General features: G+C 46.1%; 1 protein-coding gene across 1 annotated transcript in view; it reads left to right on the top strand.

The window, feature by feature from the left end:
• Positions 1 to 9,559, top strand: part of SLC4A11 (solute carrier family 4 member 11) — a 160,570-nt gene extending 151,011 nt beyond the window's left edge. The window contains exon 20 of the mRNA XM_084626793.1: positions 1,527 to 9,559. Coding sequence (XP_084482919.1) covers positions 1,527 to 1,590 — 64 coding nt within the window. The 3' untranslated portion in view covers positions 1,591 to 9,559. The remainder of the gene's footprint in view (positions 1 to 1,526) is intronic.
• Positions 9,560 to 24,904: the final 15,345 nt, after the last annotated feature.

Here is a 24,904-nt window from a genome sequence, read left to right as displayed (position 1 = left end):
ACCACTCAAGCCAGTGCAGAACATGGCACAGGATCACAGAGAAATCTAAGGGCAAATCTACGCTACAGCGCTACATCACTGCAGCTGCCGATGGAGGAGTGCTCTCCCGTCACTATAATGACTCCACCTTGGCAAGAAGCGTTTGGGAACCACTGAGCTAGAGGGTTTCTGGCAGCTGCAGTTCCCAGCATGCCCTGAGGGAAGGAGACGGTGGTGCGCAGGAAACTGTGCAAGCCTGGGACCCAGCATCAGGCTGTATCTCCCTCTGGATCCCTTGGCTCGGGGGGGCCGCACAGTTGGGCTCTGGGGAGAAGGGGTGGGGGTGTCTGGCTCCCTGGACTCTAGTGGGGAGAAGAGGGCAGAGAAACAAGAACTGGTTGTCATAGGAGTAATTACTTTGGGAGACTCTACCCTGGCTGTAACGGAATATACCATTCAGAGAAAATGTGATCTCTCCTAAAGCTCTCACAATTCTCAGCAGGGGTCAGAGCTTTGGGGAAGCATGGATGCTGCTGACTAAACATGACTTCTCTGGCACTGTAATCCCCATGGGTAGGAGAGTATTTTAAGTATCCCTTTTCTTCTTCGCACAATCATTTGTGTTTCACAACGTGAATTGAATTTAGATCAAACACAGTTTGTGTTTTCCAGGATGTTTTCATTTTTCAGTGTTTATCTCATGTCCGATCAATTTGAGGAGTTTAGGGCATTGCACTGCAGTTAGTGAGATTTGAAATTTCCTCCTTTCCTGGCTACCTATTGAGGAGCTCTAAATCTAAACCAGGCTTATTAAATTGTTGTCTTTATTATTTAAATAGCTGAAAAGTAACTTCCTGTGCTGTTAAGGAAGCAGAGGATTAATCTACAAATGTCCAGTAGCATAGATGAAGGAGAAAGCTTTTTAATGTTGACTGCGGTGCCACTTAGTGTTTGTTTCACTCAAAGGAAATATCATTATTAAGTAGATTCCAGAGGCCCCAATCTGTACCGTGCCCAGCAGAATGGGGTCCTGGTTGTAACCTGAAATAAGGCAAACCCTCCCCCAAAGACACCTTAGGGACAAGACATGTCGAACGCAGTGGAGTGGGCAGTAGCAAAAGACAAGTGAATGTAAAAGCAGTGGTGCTAGCTCTCACAAGCAATATTTGGTGTGTTTTCTTAAAGCCCCAGCTCTTGGAGGCATTGAGAGTCTGAGAATCTTAGCTTACTTTTGTTTATTTGGGTCCTTTTAAGAGTAAAAGGAACCCAAATGTATTCTTTTCTTTAAAATGTCATCCTCTTTTAAGCCAGTCTCATAATGTTTTGGGTCCTGCTTTGTGATTTTTGAATAACAGCTGTTTCAGAGATTCCAGCGATGTGAGCAAACATGGCTGTGTTTTCACTCCAGCTTGACAAACCTGATGTAAATCAGCAAGTTGTATGAATTGCCCCAGACATGCCCAGCTCCGAAGAGCCTGGAAAAGGATGAACATAACCCTTATTGCAGCAGTAGCCTGTATCTAATTATCTCTGTTGTTCACTCGTAGGTATAACCTGCTTCCTAGGATCATTGAAGCAAAATACCTAGATGCTATGGACGCGGAGCACTAAAAATGAATCTCTGCTCTCAGAACAGCGAACCGCTTTTCAAATCAAAAGGAAATGGCAGCCTTGCTGAGATGTAGAATTATTTATCTGAAGTTCTCTTTTGTTTAGAACCTCCAGGACTTTCTTTCTGCTCTAGTCTGGCACTTGGAGATACATGGTTGAAGACCAATAGGCCATTCAAGTTTCAGATCAAAACAGTCTTTGACTGAGAGGGCAGTCATCTTCTGAGTTTTGAGGCAAGCCGGCTTTATGGAAATGTTACCTTCTACATCCTAAAACTTGAAATCCCACAGATCAATGTGTTTCTCTTGTTGGATTGTACTGTGCTAGGGTTCCCTCACATGCCCTTTTTTAAGGGGGATCCCTTTTTTATACACTGTGTCCCTTTTCCCAGAACACTATTGATATGTAAGGACAGTAATCAACCCTTGCTTTACAGAATTACGGAATAATTTGGAGCTTTAATGCAATTACCTATATCTCCAGTTCATCTTCCAAAAGGATAGCCCTATGTCAGGGGAGACGTGTAGTGATCTCGTCAAGTTATTGATTAGTGGATGGGCTGGGAAGCAAAAGAATATGGTTGTGCTGATTCTTCTAAAGCTGTAGATTGTGTGTTGTTTAATTTCTTCATATGTACCAGAAATGTTTAGAGGTTGGATTCACTTCGTGATGCTGATGTAATTACAGCTGGGTCTAAGCTGCTTGGGAATTAGTTGAAGCTATTTTACACTGTTACTTCTCAGTAATCAAATATAGAATTGTAGGTCTGTACAGCAGCAAGCTTCTTGGTTGTGCCCAAATTCACCTGGATGCTGAAATGTGGCAAAAATCAGTCATGTGCATTAATGTTTGCATATACATATGTACAGAACTGCCTATGTGTACATATATACATACATAATTTAGATTTGTGTATATATTTTGCATATATATTATACATATATTGGATATATAGGCATATTCTTTCAAGATATTGAAAGTGTTCTTGTGCAATCAGTGTTACCTGTACTGTGTTGACATACATTTGTTCTTTGCTTCAGTGCTTCTTTTTTCTTATTCAAAGCCATTGTGTGTCAAACTGCATTAACCCAATTACTGATTATTATTTTTAAACATACTGCTAAGTTCAAACATTCCTTCATTTTCCTCTAGTCCTTTGGCTTTTGTGACCTGCATCACCCTGTCTGAATGCGTTCCGACATGCGAATTTTCCATTTAATTTTAATGTACAGTAGGTAGTGAACGTTGGTTGTTTCCTAATCAATATTTCTGTTTGTCACTTCACTGTTTCAGTTTTGTAGCTACCTCCCGTTTTCCCCCACCCCCAGATATTACATTATATTTCTGTATGAATTCTGACTCTCCTGCTATCTATTTTATCTTTTGGTTTATTTAATTTAGCTGGTATTGTGGTCAGTTTTTCTATACTTGAAGTACTGTGAAACAAGCTATCCTTTAGCGAATTCCGCGTTGATCTGTAGTGCAGCTAGGGGCAAACTTTACAAGAAAAGAAAGTGGAGCAATGAAGATAGATTTTAAAAAGCAAAAATTAGGATCACATTACAATAAATGCAAACAGACAGTAGATTAGTGCAGAAAAGTGTGTTGTTTCAAGCAAATTGTTTGCACAATAATTGGTGGTGAGATTTATCGGAGAGAATACATTGGCGATTTGGCTTTCTTTACGAAGTGTAAAACACATCTCTCCATCACTAATGAGAGGAACTGGGGAAGAAAGCTCATATGCTAAAACCAAGCTTATAAACCCAAACTCAATAACTCATTCAATAATTAGTTTACCTTTAATAACCCCCAAAGGGATTCCATCATCATGCAATTGCCTACAGCTTGGAAGAAAACTACTGAGAGCAGAGTGTTCAGTTTCTCTTTGAAGTTTCTCATTGACAATCCAGTGAAGGAGCACCAGGTTGTTCCTAAGGGTGTATTTGTTACTGTCGGGGATAAACATTTAGCACAGTAATTGCAGGGAAATAGATTCTCTACTTCATTAGCCATCTAAGCAGCATTGTATTACCTTGAAAATGTAACCTTATGTTCTACTCAACTCCTGCAGATGCGCTGTAAAGGGCATGACCTAAATTTGGCCCTCTTAATAAATGAAACTTGGGCATTGCCATTAATTTGTTTTCACTAGGAATGTCTTAACATGCCAAAAAGACATCGCCGTAGTAACAAACATGGCTAACTAACAAACAGGTCTGACGCTATTTGCATGATCAAGAACAAGAAGATAAGAATTAAAGGCAACTAAATTATGCACATTGACTAATATTCTTAATCCTGGAATCAGGTCTTATTAGAGTCACTGCAGAGGTTTCAAATTAAAGTCCCTAAAGATGAGGTGAATGTTCAGCAAACAAGACTGTGTTGTCTGGGCCAGTCCACACAAAAAAGGCGAGGTGACTCAAAAAGAGAACAGTACTGATAGCCGTGCTCAGATACGAACTGCAATAAGACAATCATCTGACCCTTTTTAAACAAAGTCCCTCCTGCCCAGTGTGAAACGCATCGAAATGAGACCCCCTGAAAAGAAGGCTGGGTGTCCTTAAATACTTTGGTGTGTTGAAAGCGTGGGCGTTCTGACGACACGTGGGCTGTGTTCTGTCACTGGTGCCTGGGCTCCCGGTGTTTGGGCTCCTAGCAGCAGACCTCACGCGGTGAAAAATCAGACGCTGTGCAAGAGAGGGTTTAAAGCACAGGATGGACTCCCCCTGGCTGGGAGAGGGGCGTGAATGCTGTGTGCAAAGCAGCTGTTTCGAGTGAATAGGTGAAATTCATCTCTGTGCAGTCTCATGGAAAGCAAGTGGTCCGTGGGTCTTGAGTTGACCCTCTGCACAGGAGGTGGATTTCTCTGTACACCTATATAAAAAAAATCTAGTTACAGAAAAGCCTAGAAGCATACCTGCAAACTGCATTAAAATACTGTAGAGCTAAACAGAAAAGAAAACCCTAAAAAACTATGTGCAATAGGACAGCTACCATAGGGTTCATTGTTCGCCTTGTAAACTGACATGAGATACCACAACCTGTCATTTTTGCATTGACAGACTATGTATGTTGCACTTAACAAAAGCCCTTGCAGGAGTAAAATATTTTAAATGAGCTCTTTCTCAGTTTCATCTTGAAAGAACCAAAAAAGCCCTTTACTTTTCTCTGTCTCTCTGAAATTAGCAATCCAGATGCAGTGACAAATGTTGCTGAGTTAAGCAATGTAAAATATAGAAGTTGTTACAAGTTGTTACATGATTGGAGGTAATTTAACCCTCACAGCTAAAATAAGCCCCCTAACTACTTTTATGTTAAGTTGTTGTTTTGGAACAGTTTGTGATGTAATTTCAGTCTCACGTGTATTTTCTTTTTAGCATAAACATGACTGTTAGATCCCCCCCCCCCCCCTCAGGGTTTTCACTATATAAATTGTGGGCCAGGGAATCAACTGATGTAAATCATCAACGGTCAATAGCACTGTTCCTATTTTTGCTAGCTGAGGATCTGGGCCTACATTCTAATCTGTGGGTATCAGATGAAAAGCTGGACTATGTCGGAATGTCTCTTGAATTACATAAGGCTCACAAGATACTGGTAATGATGATCCTATTTCAGACCAAAAAAGGTCAGGATTTTCATACAAGTACCTTTCCCTTCCTGTTACAAATGAAAGTTCTTTTGCTTCTCTTTTTACTGACATAAGCAGGCATTTCCAGGAAGTAGGCTAACTAAGAAAAGAGAGTTTGATAAACAGAACTATTTCTGCACTTTAATACCTGTGTGAAGGTTAAGACCATTAGAATGTAATAACCAAAAGTTATCTTTTATTATAAGCTCTTTAGATAGATATGCACAATGTTATGTATAAATATTGCCAAAGAACTGGATCTGAAAAGATGATGATTGCTGTTAATTAAGAGGGCCTTATGCTGTATTCTGCTGGAGTCAGAAGGCAGTAAATGCTTGTGAAATGACTGGATTTCTGTAACCTAAATTAGTTGCCAACATCTGCCAAAATTATGAGGGTACTGGGAAATATAATACACTTTTTTTAAAGGCTGTAGCTTGTAGGCACTTAATGGTATAGCTAGAAGTCATCCTGATCAGGTAGAGATGTAATCTTAATTGATAAATAGGTCTGCTGGTCTGAAAGTTCTTTTTAAAGCTGATTAAATGCTGTTGATACGTTACGCATTGAAATGGATATGTTGAGGATTGTTGTGTGTATTAAAGAACACTGGTGCTGTACGGGCTGCTGAACAGGGTACAATGTGCTCAGAAACTAACACACACAAATCTCCACCAAGCAGTAGCGAAGTTTGAAAGCCTTATTGGATGTTAAAAGCTAGCTGGTTACATACCACCAGGTCACTGTCAGGGTAGTGACATAGAAAACTTAAAACTACTTTCTGGCCAAACACGCTACTTGGTGAAACATCTCAAGGTAAAATCAGTTAACTGTACTGTGAGAAACACACGTCACTGATGAAGTGCCCATGAATTAGGGATACAATATAAAAACAAATACTATACACTAAGATGCTGAAATATGACCATTACAAGCCCAGTGCTGCTCCCCTTGACTTCACTGCATCTCACATTAGGTCCACACAAAAAACATCTGCTTGTTGCACCCAGCTTCTAAAACACGCATCTGCAACTGAACCACCAAATTAAGCCAACTTTTGGAGAGGTGTGCACCTTCCATTTCACGGCATTGAAACCATCATCAGGAAAACATAGTTCAACGGCATGATCTTGGGAGAAGCAGGAATTTGGTTCAAGCTGATTGGATTGTAGATCTAGAGTTAATTGGAACAAATATATAATTTGCCATCTCAAAGAGAGAGGAAAGAAATGTCACTGGGAGAAGATACACCGGTCTCACCTCAAGAACAGCCATCATGTTCCAGATTTCTGCTAAGCATTCACTTTCCACGTGTCTGAGTAGATACAGATAAGAGTCACCTAGAACAGTTAGAGGGTCACTTCTTAAAATGTGCATTTATACCTGGAAGCTAGCTGGCAGCAGTAGGGATGATTTAAATTAATAAATTGCCACGTCCGTTTCCCATACCATGGCATGAGCTACTGCTGCTAAATTGTTGCTCTTTCTTCTCCTTGTGTTGACCATCACACATTCCTTCCATGGATCATACATCAGAGGCAAAATCTACTCTTCTACTCTCCATTCCAAAGACATTGGCAATGTGTCACTATAGCAGGCTACTCAATCTTCGCTGGCCTGTACAAATTCTGAGCTAGCTTCTAGGCATAGGCACGGCAACTCATGCCATCTCAGACAATTATGAATCATTCATCATTTCTGTTATATGATTGTTGTGCTGATGTATGTCACACCTCTTTAGATGTTTAGCTTTCTAGTGCAGTTCTTGACCAGAGCAGGCCTTTCTTTCATCTCCCGAGCTTCCAAAAATACTGAAGTGATGTGATTGTCTAATTTTCCTGGGTGTGTTTCCAAGGAGGCCTGTGGATGTTAGAAGTGAAAAGCACATAGCATTGCCAATTTGATATCAAGTTGCTTAAAGAAAACTTGCCTTGAACTCCCAGTCCCATCCCCGTGGCTACAGGCCTGGCTTGTGTTACAGCAAAGAACTGGCAACCAGGATTTTGTCAAGAGCTGATGATATCGGAGGTTGCCAGAATATTTTAAGAGGCTCCAGAAATGCCTGACATCTTCTAATACCTTCTTCTTTCACTGTGTTGTGTCCATAATCCTTATGGCATCTCCAGCATTGTTGCTTCTTCACAAATGAGCATGGTTGCCCTTCAAGCTAAGAAAATTCATCTATAATTTTTCTACAGAAAAGTGTGAGAACATGGAAAACTGGGTACGATTCTGAACTGTATTTGATGGAACATTTATGATGTCCTGGGGAATGTATTGCCTCTCCCTCCCCGTCTCTGCCTCTCCTGGTGAGAGAATTCAGTTTCCATTATAAGAGCCAAAGCCTGGATGCTCAATGAGCAGAGGTTGCCTGTTGTGCCAACATGCCTATGGTGGCATTTGTAATGCTGATTCTTTTTGTTGTGAACCAAGCTAGATCATCAAGCTCATTTCACTTAGTCTTGAGCTGAGAGCCCAAGTGTTGATAGCCACCAAATCCCCCTGCCTAGTATACACTTCTAAATGTAACTGCTGCTTGACTTCAAGCTTGAAATGCACCAAGCCCAGTGACTTCCTGTATTGTGTCATGGTTGCACTGCTTTCTTGCTATGGTGCTGTCTGCTTTGTGATTGAGCAAGATGGCAGCCAGGAGGAAAATTGATTAAATGAAAATCTTTTAGGTTAATAATCCTTGGCACTCTGTTCTCAACACGCAAAGCTGGCTGACAGTACCTTCACCTTAGTTACATGACCGGGGTCCTACAGAAAATCTGCACATCAGGTTCAACATCCGATTTATCTGTTTCCGGACTTGGTTTACCAAGTTCAGCAGGGCAATGAGACGTCTGTGAGCTTTGCTGGAAGTAGCTGATCCAATGCATACAGGAGCTAGTACAGTAGGTTATTAAGTACCGTGGTTTGCAGGTGATCCATTTTCAGGGCGTGATTAATTATGTTCAATGAGTGACACGGCCCTCTCGGTATAAACTATTAACTTCATCGTGCGGTGTATCTGTTTCAGTGAAATACATGTCTGAGCAGTAATGTTCTATACACCTTTCAATTATCAATGTATCCATTTCAGTGTGTAATATTTTGTAGCCCCAGACTTCTTGAATTCGGGACATGGAGCTAATTCTGGTTGGCAACAACCCACCCTTGCAAACCTGAGTACAGAAGTTAGGGGCTTAACTCCATACTTGGGCACTTAAATAAGTGACCCAGTTTTTCAGAGGTGCTGAGCACCTGCAACTCCCCTTGACTGCACTGAGATTTGTGGGTGCTCAGAACCTCTGAAAACAGGTCACTTCTAGTTAGATGCCTAAACACAGAGTTAGGAGCCTAACTTTAAGCGTCCAGGTCTCACCATTGAGGCTGAGGTGCGCTTCCACAACTGTGACCCTACTTGGCAGATGGCAAAGAGACCCAAACAGCGAGAAATGAAATCCAAATGCAAGAGTCTGGCAAGCAGACAAGCCCGTCATGTCACTCGCCAAGCATGGCGGTTGGTGGAAGGTTTGAGTTGTACCTACCTACACATCAGCTGACTGAGCATGTGTAATGTCAGCAGAATTGCACACGTTTAACTGAGTAACTTGGGTTAGAGCGATCTTCAAGAATATTCTAGTTACAAATAGTGTTCTGTATTTTCTTCTCCCTTTCCCCTCCCCCGTACCCACTCGGAGTAGTACCTTATTCCTCAATCTCCACTGTGGAGATTGGCACTTTGCCATGTGGGTAAGGCAGAATCTGCCCTTTAATTCTTACTTCCCTAAAGTATTCACCCCTATAGGTTATACTATGCAGCTAAGTCTCTTTGCCTGTGTTGGACCTGCAAAGAGCCTGTACGGAAATGACAGAGTACAAATCCCCTCCGCCCCCGCTTTCTGGGAGATACAGGGTAATGGCATACAGGTAAGCTTCATGGAGCACCCAGAACATAAAAACAGAGGAGCTTTAATTCTCTGTTCCCTGAGATATTCAGAGCTGATTCTTAAATCCTGTATCCTGCTTCCATACAAGCTAATGCTAGGAAAACGGCTGAGCTCAATCTGTTACATGCCAGGAGATTGCTAGCGGTGGTTTTATTTTTCTACATGTCACTTGGAATGCAGCCAGTTAATATATTGCTGTACTTGGTGACCAGAAGGTTTCCTTGGCAGCTCGGCTAGGAACTAGTCTATAAATATTTTAAGTGGCAAAACACAAATGGCTTGTATTTAGAGATGGAGCCTATAGATAGTGCACTTGCTAAATAGGATTGTAAACGCATGCATATTAACTAGTGTTGATTACAGTGAATGATTTTCTTTTGATAAAAGAGTTGCTTCTTGGGGGAAACCATTCCTTTATTGTATAAGGAACTCTGTTGTATTTTGAAATATAAAAATAAAAAGAGAAATATACTGTTTATATATTTCTATGCTGTGCTCTGATGTGTCCTTTCTTTCTTTTTTCGTGATTTAAAGTTTCCTAAGGACTGATTTCCTCTTCTAAAACAGCAACAGACTACCATGGTTTAACAAAGGTGGCTTAAGGCTCAGGGGCTGATCTGAAACCAACTGAATAAATAGGGAGTCTTCCCATGACGTCAGCTGGCTTCAGCATCAAGCCCGTAATGACGAGACATCGATACAGAATTATGCTGTGCTCTGAAATAGCATTTCTGTATGGAGCATGTGGAAGGTAGACATGCCACCATTTCAAGGGGAGAATCTTGCTTTTTTTGCAACAGGGTACTGATTATTTTTAAATAACGTCTCTCTACTGGAGTTGCTTATAGGGACCCCATTATCATAAAATCTGAGCACCTCCTTATCTTTAATGGATTTAGCCTCACAACACATCTGTGAGCTATTTACATACCCTATTTTGCAGATGGGAAACTGAGCCACAGAGAGGCTAAATGACTTGCCCAAACCTGCCAGGAAGTCTGTGGCAGAGTAGGGAGTTGAATCCAGATCTCTTAAGCCCTAGTGCCCTAACCATTGGACCATCCTCCTGCCTACATCACTGCTATGATATTGCATATGTACTAATGAATCCTGAACGAGGTGCCTAGTTCTGTTACCCATGAGAAGGTAGCCGTGTTCTCTGGTAACCTAAAATGGAGATGAATGTGACAATAACAAAATTTCCAGTGAAATTCATTCATTTGGGAGAATGGAAGTGACACCCTTTTGTGGATATTTCATTCCATCATCATCAGCTGAACTATGGAGCAGCTATTCACCATCCTCCTTGGTGTGCGTGAAGGACAGTGATTTTGAGTAACAGCATTCCAAAGAGGTTTAAGTACGTCAGTAAAAGGGCAAAAGAATTGAGGATCTATAAGGGAAGAGTTTGGCCTTCAGAAAAGGATGTGGCCCATCCAAATGTTTGTGCCCCACACACTTCATACACACACCCATTCACTGAGACACTGTGCACAATGGCAATGATTGCATGCGCATATGGGCAAATACACATCCAATTGGACACTGCTAATTAGGTGCTTAGGGAGGGATTCCCCTCACACCACACACATTCTCATTCCTGGTTGGGCCATTGTAGTAGTATTCCTATTATAGCACCCAGGAACCCGAGTCATGGAACAGGACTCCGTTGTGCTGGGTTGCTGTTCGAACAGAACAAAAATGTTGTTGTCAAGGCATAAACACAGAGAAGTTAGGTAAAAACAAAATTCTCTTGCTGGAAGGTTACACCAAAACAGTGCTTTGTTTCTGAGAATTCAGAGCAATGATGCACAAGAACGCAAAATCAGAATGAGACAAAACAGGCTCCTCCCTAAAAACAGAGGCACAAGTCACCTCGCCATACTCTAGGCTGTCTGGTTGGCTGCTGACTGCCTCTGATTGCATGCTTCCCTACACAGCCTCCTGCCTGCAAGCAGGACCAGAAACCCTCTCCCCTCCTCCCCACACACACACACTCTCTTAAAGCGATAACTGGCAATTCCAATACAGTCCTCAGTGGAACGCCCTGTCCCAAGCTCTAAAAGCCCCCTGGTCAACAGCGGAATAATTCCCTTAGGGTAGGTAACTCTTGCCAGGCCCCTTTCAAACAGCGGCAGGGTCGCAGTGGGTTGTCGTGCTGCTCAGAAGCAGCCCAGTCAGGGTTGCTGAATCTTGGAGCAGCTTCTTGAGCTGCCTGTGTTACACCAGAATCCATTTTGGCCTTTTTGCTTCACCTTCCTCCCAAGGGCAGGGCACACAATCTCATCCCTAAATCCAATTGCAAGGGGTGTATTAGAAACAACTGAGGTCGAGAGAACTGCGCATGCGAATTTCTGACAGCGTGGCCTATAGTTTGACATATGAAGAGCTTCCTATCTCCCAAACTTTCCTCCCATGCTGGTGCTTCATCTTCCTTAATTAGAGAATGATGCAATGTCTCTGCTGCATCCTCAGTTCCAACATCATCTTTCTCCTCCACTCCGGCTTTCCGTACCACCCCTGAGGTGCTAATTGGTGTTTTCCTGTCATGCTCCCAATGCAAGGATTATGGCAATTCAACATGTAATTTTGTGATGTCCTGGCCTGTAGTTGACCGCCACCTCTTCTCCTTGCTTTGCTTGGACTCTCCTTTGGCATGTCCTTCAGTAACTGCTCAGGATTGTGAGCATCTCCATTAATTTACATTGCAACAAAGCATTACCATTACCATCTACTCCTTCCTTTTACATGCCATTTCCTAAATCTGCCCCTATTCCAGCTGTCATGGGACGCACCCCTCACCACCAGACAGGCGCCGCCTCCTGGTGCTCTGGGGATTAGCTCGAGGCCGACGCCCCCCTGTCCGTGGTTTGCACACCGTCACTCCGTCCGCCTGTAGCCCCTCTCGCTCCTCAGGAACCACAGTGTCCTCTTTGTGGCTCAGCCCTCTGGCCATGTCCCTGTCCCTGTCCATGTCCCTGTCCTCCCCCTTCCAGGGGAGGTTTAGCTCCTCAATAGCCCTAGGCAGTCCTCTCGCTCACTGCCTCAGTGCCACTCACGCAGTGGCTGGTGGGGGAACCCAGGCCCACCCTGTCCTCCGGATTCCAGCCCAGCAACCCTCAGCTCAGCAATCTGGGCCTTCTCTCTCTGGCCTCACTGCTCCTTCCCTAAACTTCTTCCTTAGGGTGACCAGACAGCAAGTGTGAAAAATTGGGCAATAGGAGCCTATATAAGAAAAAGACCCCAAAATCAGGACTGTCCCTATAAAATTGGGACATCTGATCATCCTATTCTTTCTACTGTTGGTTCCCCTTTTCTTCTTCGACCTACCTGTTCCCCAAAACCTCCCTCTTCCCAGGGAGCGATTGCAGCCTGCCATCTCCATTCACTCCTCCCTGTCACCTGGGAGTGTCTGCCTTTTTCCAGCAGCCCCTTCTGCTTTCAGCTCCTGGACTTTATAGGCCCCACCTATTCCTGCCTAGCTGAGCCTCCTTAGCCAGCTCCCTAATGGGTTAAGTGGCCCATGTGGCCTGCATTCAACCCTGCTGGGTGAGTGTGGGGTAGTCACCCCATCACACCAGCAAAGCACTTAAAACATGTTTGTCTCATTGAAGCTGATGGGAGTGAAGCACATGCTTATGCCCTTTGTTGAATCAGGGGCTTTGTGCAGAGCAACATGGTAAACCTGGGGGTTGGGGCTGAGTAGAGCCTATGGTTAGTGAGGGGTAGAAAGGGAAGAGAAGAAATGTTAATCGTCAAGTTACTTATGGCTCTTTCTCCCACTGGATGAATGCCAGGGGAGGAGAATATCTGAACAATTGTAGCCATGTGTGTTGTATCAGATGTCCTGAGCCTTATCTTCTACTAGGCAGCACCTGTGTGTGGGTGACAGTTGGGGCTGAGGGAAGGATTCTCAGTAAATAATTTCCATGATGGTTTTGAGTATCTTGTCCTGTTTGCAGAATGGCTGCAGGCAGTTTGTGGTTTCCTACATGTATTATTCATTGGTTCGATTGTTTGTATTCACAGTTGAGGAAGGTTGATGTCCATGAGATTTCTCACATTCTTGACATTTATGCACTTGCTCGTAAGTACTTGTGGAATTAGGGGCATAATTTAAAAGGAGGGCGTGGAGAAGCCAGAATCTATAACGAGCAGAGGCCAAGTTTGGGCAGATCCTGGGCTCTTTTCCAGCTATGCTCTGCAGCCTAAACTTTCCTTTAAAACTCATTAAGTCTCTAAGCCTTATGGTGGTGGAGATAACTAGCCAGGTATCAACCAAATATAAATGGATGCAGTGCATCTGTCTGAGACTTCAACTGGCCTAAAACAATAGTTCTGTGTGGTGCCAGGTGTCCCCATTCAATACAAACTCTGAAGCCTAATGATAATGATTTAAATGTCAACATTGTCCGTCATTGATCAAAGCATCAAAAAGGAAGAAGGCTCGTATATGAGCACCAGGACAGTCTCCTCCATCCCCAAACAAGTACATATTTCATGCTGGGCATAGTCTGTTGTGAGTTTACCTCATTTTTGGCATCATGAGTGGACAGAGTTTTGTAGAGTTACCGGCACTTGCAGTTTGCCAGGTCATTCAGACAGTGTGTCAGGAGCAGACCTCATATCATGGCCTCTGAGTGGCAAAAGGAGAGAGAGATGCACACACAATCTGCTGTGACTGGCATTTGATTTCTGTGATCTCGGGTAGATGGAGCTTGCTTTTCTAGGGGGAGCTTGAAAGTAGTTATCTCTCTCCTCTTCCCCCACCTTCCAGCGCCCCCATCTTCTGAATCTTTGGAAGCAGATAAAGTGTAGTATGAACTTTGAGGGAAAAATATTTTTTTCCTTTCTGCACTGCCCTTCGCAAGGCACCACTCGGGAAAAAAATTATCCTGAAATTTGAGATTAGCCCGTCTCTAATATTTATGAACGGCGCAGTAGCAGTAGTTAATTCACCGTGCCTTATATTACGGCAGCGTAAATGAACTCTGTTGAAAGGTAGAGCAACATGGCAAAGCTCCCATGTTCTCAAGGGATAAAGCAGTTGATCATCTAGTGTATGTGTATGCTGCAAAGAGGCTATGGTTTCAGAGTAGCAGCCGTGTTAGTCTGTATCCGCAAAAAGAAAAGGAGGACTTGTGGCACCTTAGAGACTAACCAATTTATTTGAGCATAAGCTTTCGTGAGCTACAGCTTGGCTAACTCGGTTTAAAATAGCAGTGAAGTCCCGGCAATTTGGCTTCAAACCCAAGTTCGCAGCTTGAGTTAAAGCTTATTGGGTTGCAGTTGTTGGAAACACTGGGGCATGGCCACTAGGTAACTCGAGGGGATGGAAGACCACAAGTGTCGATGAAGCCCCCTCGCACTAGGCCCCTGTGTCCTTGCCCCCCCCCCCCCTCCTGCCTGGAGGCACTCGCAGCAGCTCTGCGTGCTAGGCCCAAGTGTCCTTGGCCCCCCCGCCTGGAGGCACAAACCAACTCAAGCTGTTGTTCAGCCTCTCGGCACTGGGTGCCAGCAACACAGTCAAGCTGCTAACCTGCCTTAAAAGACAAGTTGCCATGTCTTCTTTGCTATATTATCCCGAGTTAGCGAACCCGAGTTAAGACCCCCCTTTCCTTGCCTTAGGTGTGTCTACACAGCAATCATGGAGTGTGACTGCAGCTCATGCAGGCATCCTGAGCTAGCTTGAGCACTGGAGTGGTGAAGTGGCAGAGGATTTGGAGTAATTACCCAGGGATCTGGGTGGGCTCGTACAGTCCCGTGCCGGCGTGAGCGAGCTCACAAAGCTAGCACCGGGGCGTCAGCCCGAGCTGCAGTCCCGGCCTGCCATCGCAGCAGAGGTGTATCTTTACCCGCTGAGGCCAAGAAAAGGGACAGATCAGCACGTGCTTTTTGAAAAACCGGTTACCATACTGTGGGCTCAGTGGTCTAAAATACAAACTCGCATGTAAGAAAGATCAAGAAGCCGCTCGTTTTAATCACGCCGTCCCTAGGAAAGATTCTCGTCCCGGACGCTGGCAAACGGCATTTCCTGTGCACTAAACATGCAGTGATCTTTTAAAATCAATCTTCTATTGAGAACATGTGCCACCTAGAGCAGGGTCGGGAAAATACTACTGTCTCTTTCTTGTACAAGAACTCCACCGACTTCGTGACCCACTTCAAGGGCCACCTTTCTTCTTCCGTGGAGAGATTTGGTGTGTTGCTTTTTTCTCTTGGCATAGGAACTTTTCCGGGCCAGATCTTTAGTGCATGTAAATCAGCACGCTGCCATTAGTCAAGAGAGCTATTCCAGTTGACACCATCTGAGAATCTGGCCCATGTTGCAAGGGAACTTTATATTAACAAGCCGAAAGAGAAATGCCGCCAGTGAGCAAGTTCAAATGTTTTCACTTGCATGAGCTTTTCTTAGCTCCCTGTAGGGGGATGGTCACCCGCTCCGGCCTTAAAGGGCTTAAAACAGCCCAGGAGAGGGCTGCGGCTGGGAGCAAGCAGTTCCCAGGCTGATTGGGGAAGCAGGCTCAGCTGGGGCCATGCCCCAATCAGGGCTCAGCTGGCCCTTATAAGAGGGCAGTGGGCCAGGAGCAGAGACTCTTTCTCTGCCTTTAGAGGGAGAAGGGCCTAGCTGCTGGGGAGCGTACCTGGGTACAGTAAGGTGGAGCAGGGCTGGGGGAAGGCCAGAGGAGCCAGGGAGCTCCAGCCTGGAAACCCCCCAGGCTGCAGGCCTAGTGGAGGGCCAAAAGGGGTATTGGAGTTGCAGGGGGCCGCCCACGGGTAGGCAGAGGCAGCAGGTCCAAACCCCCCTTGCCTGTGATGATTGGCTTATACCCTGCAGTCCACCCCAGTGTGCGGGGGCTCAGTGGTGACTGGCAGTAGCCAAAGACTGAGGCGAGGTGGGGATAGTGAGTGGGGCTTCCCTGGGCAGGGGAGACCCAGAGACTGTGGGGGTACTACCAGGGGGCAGCACCCTGGGGAAAAGGGGCACCGGGGTCCGGGAGGGACACAGGGGCCAGCGGCAGCGAGACACTGGCCTGCAGAGGGCACTCCAGAGGCTGGAAGAACTAATTCCCTGAGAGACCAGCAGGAGGCGCCGCAGGGGTGAGTCGCTGCCCTGCTACACTCCCATAACCATTCAAACCATTAGAATCCTGTTACCAGATTAGAGCACCAGGCTATTGCCAAATATTATGTCAGAGCGTGCATATTCGTGTGCGAAAGAGCTGTAGCAACTGCACCTGGGCTGAAATTTCATGTGCTCGGCACTTCAGCCATTCCCTTAAGTAAATAATATAATTATATTGTCTCGTTAATAAAAGATCGTCAAATAGACACTATCTCTTTTCTGCTACATTCACGTTGAGAGCACCAAGCTAAAGAATGTGATCTGGAATGCCTGTTGATTTTGGCTCACTTGGGTTTTTGTTTGTTGTTTACTGTGGAGTTTTTTAACATCTTTAAGTGTCTTCCCCCATTTCTGCTTGGTGATTTCTTGATGACCGTTCTATGTGAACAAATTTCCTCCCCATAATGTCCTGTATTGATAAATACGTGTGTCTTATGGAAAGGGAATAATACTTCAGGGCCTTCAGTTCGGTTGGAGCAACAACCATAATGTCACCCAATAGACACAAGAATGGCCATGCAGGGTCAGACCAATGGTCCTTCTGGCCAAGTGTCCTGTCTCCTAACAGTGGCCTGTGCCAGATGCTCCAGAGGGAATGAACAGAACAGGGCAATTATCGAGTGATCCATCCCCTGTCCTCCAGTCCCAGCATCTGGCAGTCAGAGGTGTAGGGACACCCACAACATGGGATTGCGTCCCTCACCATCTTGGCTAAAAGACATTAATGGGCCTATCCTCCGCAAACATGTATAATTCTTTTTTGAATCCAGTTACAGTTTTGGTCTTCACAACGTCCCCTGGCAATGAATCGCACAGGCTGCATTGTGTGAAGAAGAACTTCCTTATGTTTGTCTCAAACCTGCTGCCCGTTAATTTTATTGGGTGCCCCCTGATTTGTGTGTTTATGTGATGGGGTAAATAACACTACCATAGTCACCTTCTCCACACCACCCGTGATTTTATAGACCTCGATCATATCCTAGTCGTCTTAATCTCTCCTCATATGGAAGCTGCTCCATACTCCCTATCATTTTTTATTGCCCTTCTTTTCATCTTTTCCAACTCCAATATATCTTTTTTGATATGCGGCAACCAGATCTGCATGCAGTATTCAAGATGTGGGTGTACAGGGACATTTTCTGTCTTCTATCCCTTTCCGAATGGTTCCGAACAGAGAGAGCTTTTTTGACGGCCGCTGCACATTGAACAGATGTTTGCAGCGAACTACTCCCAATGCCTCCAAGATCTTTCTTGAGTGGTAACAGCTAATTTAGAGTCCCTTATTTTGTATGGATAGTTGGGATTATGTTTTCCAATGTGCTTTACTTTGCATTTATCAACATTGAATTTCATCTGCCATTTTGTTGCCCAGTCACCCAGTTAGTGAGATCCCGTTGGAATGCTTTGAGCTTAACTATCTTAAGTAATTTTGTATCATCTGCAAAATTTGCCACATCACTGTTCACTCCCTTTTCCAGATCAATTGTGAATATATTGAACAAGTACAGGTCTTTGGGGGACCACACTATTTACCTCCCCCCATTGTGAAAACTGACCATTCTTACCCTTTGTTTCCTATCTTTTTAACCAATTACAGATCCATGAGAGAACCTTCCCTCTTAACTCGTGACTGCTTTACTTTGCTTAAGAGCCTGTGCTGAGGGACCTTATCAAAGGCTTTCTGAAGGTCCAAGTACGGTATATGAACTGGATCACCCTTATCCACATTCTTGTTGCCCCTCTCAAAAACTGCGAATAGATCGGTGAGGCATGATTTCCCTTTACAAGAGCCATGTTGACTCTTCCCCAACATATTGTGTTCATCTATGTGTTTGATACCCATTTTCCTGGTACTGAAATTAGGCTCATTGGCATTTAATTGCCAGAATTGCCTCTGGAGCCATTTTTAAGGATCAGTATTACATTAGCTATCCTCCAGTCATCTCTACAGAGGCTGATTTAAGCGACAGGTTATGTACCAGTTAGTAGTTCTGCAATTTCATATTCAAGTTCCTTCAGAACTCTTGGGTGAGTCCCATCTGGTCCAGGTGTCTTCTTAATTGTTTAATGCGCCGCTTTAATCTGGAGCCTGGTTTGTATTGTCACTCCCTGCTATTCCTCCCAACGGTTGAGGTTCTCAAAGCAATTTATAAACCGTAACTAAGACTCTCACCACCTCTGTGAGGTTGGGAAGTTTTTATCCCCATTTTGCATAGGGAAAAGTGTGTGGCACAGTGGGGTGAAGTGACTTGCCCAAGCTCAGAAAGTGATGGGGCTACTCCTTTCGGTTATTGGTTCTTATACTGTGCTCCTCACCAGTATCTGAGCACTTTCCAGCAGCGCATCAAGCAACGTGACTGACATCTGCCATCTGTTCTCCCAACCTCTCGTCCAGGGGGAGTGTGTGCAGTGGAATGTCTTATTTTTGGTAGCATGTTTGTTTTAAATATACGTATTGGTCTGTGTTTGAAGGCAAGGTTAAAGTACGTGACCCTGAACTTAGAGCAGAAGGTGGTGAGGTTTGTGATGGCACTTGATTCCTGGGGAAGTTTATTCCCTGGTCAGGGACTGGCCGCTGAAAGTTCTCTCTTCTGTACGGACAAGCTTTAATCTCACCGGGCAGAGCTTAATGGTCCCCGAGGAGCAGAGTTGTTGACCATGGTCTCTATCTCAGAACTTTAGGCCATGTCTTAAACCCCTGGGCCAGGGCCATGGAATGCCTTGAAGATAAGGACTGAGACCTTTGACTTTATTCAAAATTCAGTGGGAAGCCAGTGTAGAGAGCAAAGGATAGGCTGGAATCCAGGAGTCTTGGTGCTCTAACCATTGAACCAGATGGTCTAATACAAGGATGATCTAGATAATACTTTGTCCTGTCTTGAGTGCAGGGCACTGGACGAGACAACCTCTCAAGGTGTCTTCCAGTCCTACGATTCTATGCACCTCTTAACTTTTAATGAATTGTCACTTCTGGCTGGCAGGGTCATGATCCAAGCTGAACCTGCAATCACCCAGTCCTTCAGACTGCACCAGCTTGGGAGTCCAGACTGCTGCGTGGAATTGAGATGTGTGTTCCCATTGTTCAATCACAGTGTCTGTACACTGGTGCATATAAAAGTATCCAGCAATGGTCTCCTCAAAGGGGGTCTCCTACATGCTGATAAAAAAAAATCTTTAGCTTGTGACAAATTATTTTTAATAGTCAACGTATGAGAAGGGGACATGGTTGTTTGTCTGGTATGTCAAAGGAGAGAAGGATGGTGTTGTGGTTAAGGACCTGAAGGGGGAGTTCTGAGTTCAAATCCTGGCTCTGCTTTTTTCGGTTTGATTCCAGTACGCAAATTTTCATAAAACCAAGATCATCTTCTGTGTGTCAATTCTTCTTAATTCAGAAATGTTATGTTTAGACTCTGCGTTCCAAAATGACATTTCATTTTCTGACTTGGCCAACTGAACGAACAAACGAACAAATCCAAACAAACAAAGGTGGAAAAAATGGCCAAATCAAAATGAAAACCTTAACTCAATTTTTTTTTTAATTTTTTTTTAACCCAAAACCTTTGGGTCAATTCAAAATGAAAGTTTTCAATTTTCAAAAGTTTTCGGGGGTGGGAGGCTTTTTCAGATGGAATCTAATGGATTTTTTTTGGTTTGAGCCCGAACCAAAAAAATCATCATTCACTCAGGAACAATGTATCCTACTTCCTTTCGCCCACCTTTTGTCTGTTTACTCAGACTGTAAGCACTTTGGAGCAGGGATTCTTTTAGTACGTGTATATCCAGGAGCTATCACAATGGGGCCGTTTTCCTTCACTCCTTAGGCCATGTCTACACTAGAGACCTTACGGTGGCATGGCTGTACCGATACAGCTGTGCCATTGTCAGATCGCTCGTGTAGCCGCGTTATGCCGATGGGAGGGAGCTCTCCCATCAACATCATCAAACCAGCTCAACGAGGGGCGGTAGCCATGTCGGTGGGAGAGCGTCTCCCGCCACCATAGCGCCGTGCACACGAGCGCTTATGCCGGCAAAACCTTTGTCGGTTTTTTCACATCTCTGAGTTGTCAAACGTTTTGCCGGCATAAGTGCTAATGTAGACGTGGCCTTATTCTGGCAAAGGCCCAGGGAGCAAGAACTGAGTGAAACCCTGAGGATCTGGCCCGAAGAAACGTCTGCCTGTAACTGGATTACGTAGAGGAAACGCTTCCAAAATGTGAAGTAAATAGCAAGTGACTGATGCTGTGTAAAGCACTGTGAGCTTCCAAAGCAGCTCTGCGCTCCAGAGCCAGTACGAGTCAGCAGTGCGTCGACTGCTGCTCTCACCCCAGAGGTGGCTGCCTTTCACATACCGTCTACACGTAGGGAGTCAAGAGAGCAGAGAAGGGAGGAGGCCGAGCTAACTCAGATATCACCAGGCCGCTAAGCCGTGATTGTTTTTGACAGGTGCCAATTAGTTCTATTAGGAACGGGGCTCACTCCCAGCCCTGGCAGCAGCCTGCCGGGCTGAAAGCTTCAGTTCCGATGTAAATCGGGAGAGATTTTAAAGGCAACCTCGACCGACATCAAAAGCCTGTGTGTGGGCTGTGAATCCAGCAGGGGGAGCCTCGCCTATACATTTAGGCTAAATGAATCCTATTATTGTCTTTAAGCAAATGCCTTTATTGCAGTCAGTGGGGTCCTGGCGTTCTCTCTTTGTGCTGGGCTCTGCCTTTTCCCTGAGCGGGTTGGACCATATTTCCCAAAGGGAAAATGGGACACAGTGTGGGGCTAGCCTGAGGGCCTCCCACCCCACCCCCCGTCAGCCCCACGCATGGGCCTGGCCCGAGCGGCTCATCCAAGCCCTCCCCGCCCTGGGCAGGGTGCCTCCCTCCCCACATGGGGCTGGAGTCACTGCTCACCCAAACCCTGCTTGCCCCACTGCATGAGACTGGAGCTGGCATTGCTGCTTGCCTGAGCCCTCCCTGCCCCCCTTGCGAGGCTGGGGTCATTGCTTGCTAGAGCCTCGCCTGAGCTCTGCCTCCCCCCCCCCCCGTGCAGGGCTGGCATCACCGCTCACCCCCCTAGGGTTGCCAGCTGTCTAATGCACAAACCCAAACACCCTGGCCCTGCCCCTACCCAGCCTCTTCTCTGAGGCCCCGTCCCACTCACTCCATCCCCTTCCCTCCATCACTTGTTCTCCCCCACCCTCACCCACTTTCACCAGGCTGGGACAGGAGGTTGAGGTGCAGGAGGGAGTGAGAGTTGCAGGCTCCGGCCGGGCGGCACTTACCTCAAGCAGCTCCTGAAAGCAACCAGTACATCCCTCCAGCAGTGGCTCCTAGGTGGGGGAGACGGGGTTTTCATGCGCTGCCCCTGCCTGCAGGCACAGCCTCTTCAGCTCCCATTGGCTGCATTTCCCAGCCAATGGGAGCTGAAGAGGCTGTGCCTGCAGGCAGGGGGGCAGCGTGTGGAGACCTCCTGCCACCCGCAGGGGCCGCCGGGACCCAGCGGCCACTTCTGGGAGCAGCATGGGGCCAGGGCAGTCAGGGAGCCTGCCTTAGCCTTGCTGCGCCGCTGGACTTTTAACAGTTTGAAATCTCCCGGATTGGCCCCAGTAGCCTCTGGGAGATCGAGCCCGATTCCAGGAGACTCCCGGCGAAACAAGGAGGGTTGGCAACCTTACACCCTGCCCCAAATGTTCCTCCATACCTGCCTTTTTTGACAAAAATGGGCATTTGTCCCATTTGCTCTTGCCAACTAATCAAGTCGACAAGAACAAATGTCCATTTTTGCCAAAAAAAAAAAAAAAAAAAAAGTCGGGACGGCCAGAATAAGCCTTAAAAAAGGGACTTTCCGGGACAAAATGGGACTTATGGTCACCATATCCAGGAGGCCTGGTCACCATTTCAGGCCCTGCACTCACCAAGCTGTCTAGATGGATAGCCCACGCTTGTTGTCACGAGCCCCATTGTACCTTGCTGCTGCACATTGGCAGGGTGGGGATGGGGGATCTTGCCGTGCCACTGTCTGTGAATTCACTGGGTTTTGTGGATTCAGTGTCAGGACAGGGAGAATGTAATTTATCAGCAGGACTGTATAGAATAGAATCTGTTATGGCGGGCGGGGAGAAGGGGCGGTCTGTGGCTTCTTGTCACTATTAGGTAAGAGCTGCTCGTTGTGAGATCCTGAGAGAGGCTGAGCGCTTGTGGCTCCCACAGAAATGAAAGGGGGTTGTTAGATCCTGCGTGTGCTGTTCAGTGATCACCCGATGCTTACAGTGCGTTATTCTGCGGACGGTTCCAACTGGCCAAGCCTAACCACAAAAGCTTTGCAGAACCCGCCCTGGCCCCTCTCTGGGAAGTTCAGCCCTTACAGGCATAGCACTGGGTGCCTCTCAGGATCTGGCCTGCTGTACCTGGTTTTGAAAGTGCAATGGATTCTCTTGCCAGACGGGGAGCTGCTGTTGGACTGCAAGCTGCCACTGTCGGACTGCAAGCTGTTATTCAGTGGGAATAACCCAGCGATTTAATCCCGTGACCGCAGTCAGAGCAGAAGCGGATGTAAATAGCAAACAGACCCGTGGGCTCCCCGTGCTGTACTCTGATGATGCAGGTGAAGTTGGCATTTCTAGCCTCTGCTAATTTTCTAATCTGACAAATACCTAATACAAAAGTTCCCTCGCCCTACAACACACACACTCCTCAGAGCTTTATGCACTAGGAAAGGGTCCCAGATCAGGATTAATGGGGTAATGCAAGTGGGATCAGAGGGCCTTGGCAGAGCTGTGTGTGAGATGAGCTTGCTTTTATGACAACCAAGCCCAGCTTGCCTGCTCTTAGCCTGTGTTATGAGAACCTCATTGAGCGCCTGATCCCAAATCCACTGAAGTCAATGGAAAGATTCCCCTTTCCTTCAACGGGCTTTCATTCACTCAGAAGGAAAGCAAGAAACAGCCAGGGTTACGGGGCAGGGCCTGTTTGCCTTTATAGATACAGAGCACCTGGCTGTTTTTGTCAGACACTGAGAATTTCAGACCTTCACTTATTTGAATGAGCGAATGCTGCATGCAATCGGGAGCCTACTTTGCACGTGCAAATCAGGTGACAGGCTGCTCCTCACTAGCTGTACACATGTGCAACAACTTGATTTCCCCATGCAGGCTTCCCGTTCCTCATGCAAAGTAGGCACGCGGTTATGCCCATAAATTTCCCGAGGGTCTGGGGCTCAGTGTCTATTTTCCAAAAGTGGTTGATGCAAGTTTCAGGATTTCACTGTGCAGCCATGTGTCCATCTGTCCGTCCTTCAGTGCACGTGTGTGAGTGTGTGGCTGCTGCATCCCATTTTCTCCTGGCTGCCAAGTGCCCTTTGCCATTTCTCCAAGTGATTCCAGATCTCCTCTCCTTGCAGTTGATGGGCTGGAAAATTAAAGGTGTAACCCACTGGTGAGGATGCATTTCAAGTCCCCTGCTGCACCAATCTGCAGTGGGTATGAGCTGTTATCGCTCCTAGCTATGGCCCTTTAGCTCAAGCTGTAGCAGCTTGTGGCTTTCAGTTCTGCCTGCTTTGATCTGCAGAGTGGCTCTCAGTGGGCTTCTTATTCAAATAGTGCCACCAGCACCAGTTTCCTCCTTGCCCTGGGGTGCTCAAGCCCCGCCCCCCACTCCTCCCGTTCCCCCAACACCCCGATACAGGGTTATGGTGTAAACACACTCCCCAAAGATGATACAAGGACACACTGAGCCGCTCTGAAAGATAAGGTCAGGATGACAGCGTGATGGATGGAGATGTCCTGATTGAACTAACATATACAAGGTAAAGGGTGGTAACTAGCCACGTCAGAGGGGTGATACATAACTTGCTTGTATCAGTGTATAAAGAGGGGTCTCCGAGGGAGTGTCTTTGTCTGGCGTAGGGGGGAACGGAAAGTCCCGCTGTTCGCTGAGCTGGTCCGTTGTTAGGGGCATCCATGTATTAGTGGTCTGGCAGAGCCTGGGGGGTACTAGTACCATTCTTTGTTGACAATAAACCCGGCCGGGTGCCTTGGCTACTAAACCAAGTCTTGTGGTCCTTGTGGGCAGCGCTATCGAGGTCTGCTGTGTCGGCTATCTGTGCAGAGCTGGGACAGCGCTTGCAGAAAGTCGCTGGCTGCGTGAGTGTGTTCCTACTCCACTTAGTACCCCCCACCCCCGTGTACACATCCAAGGATCGCATTAGCCCTTTTCACCGCGCCCCCGCTGCAATGCTCATGTTGAATTGCTCATTCACAATGAGCCCTGAATCCTTTCCACACTCAGCTTTCCAGGGTATGGTCCCCTGCTCTGCAGGTCTGGCCTGCATTCCTTGTTCCTAGGTGTATAGCTCTCAATTAGGCTGGATTAAAAGGCATTTTGTTTGAACGGGTCCAGTTTACCCTGCAATCCAGTTCACTCTGACAGCCCTGTCCTCCACCTCATTTATCACTCTACCAATGTTTGTGTCGGCCGCAGTGATTATATATTTATTTCCAGATCCCTGATGAAAACATGGACCAGTGTCAGAACTAGTACCAGGCCCTGTACAAACACAGGACAACCTGAGGACCCCTGCCCCAAGGAGCTTAGAAGCCAAGTATTTCCAGAAGGTCAAGACTGGTACCAG

The sequence above is a fragment of the Lepidochelys olivacea genome (genome assembly GCF_965140295.1).
Source record: "Lepidochelys olivacea isolate rLepOli2 genome assembly, chromosome: 4".
Lineage (NCBI taxonomy): Eukaryota > Metazoa > Chordata > Testudines > Cheloniidae > Lepidochelys > Lepidochelys olivacea.
The sequence above is the reverse complement of the archived record's forward strand: the minus strand, read 5'-3'. Positions and strand labels throughout refer to the sequence as shown.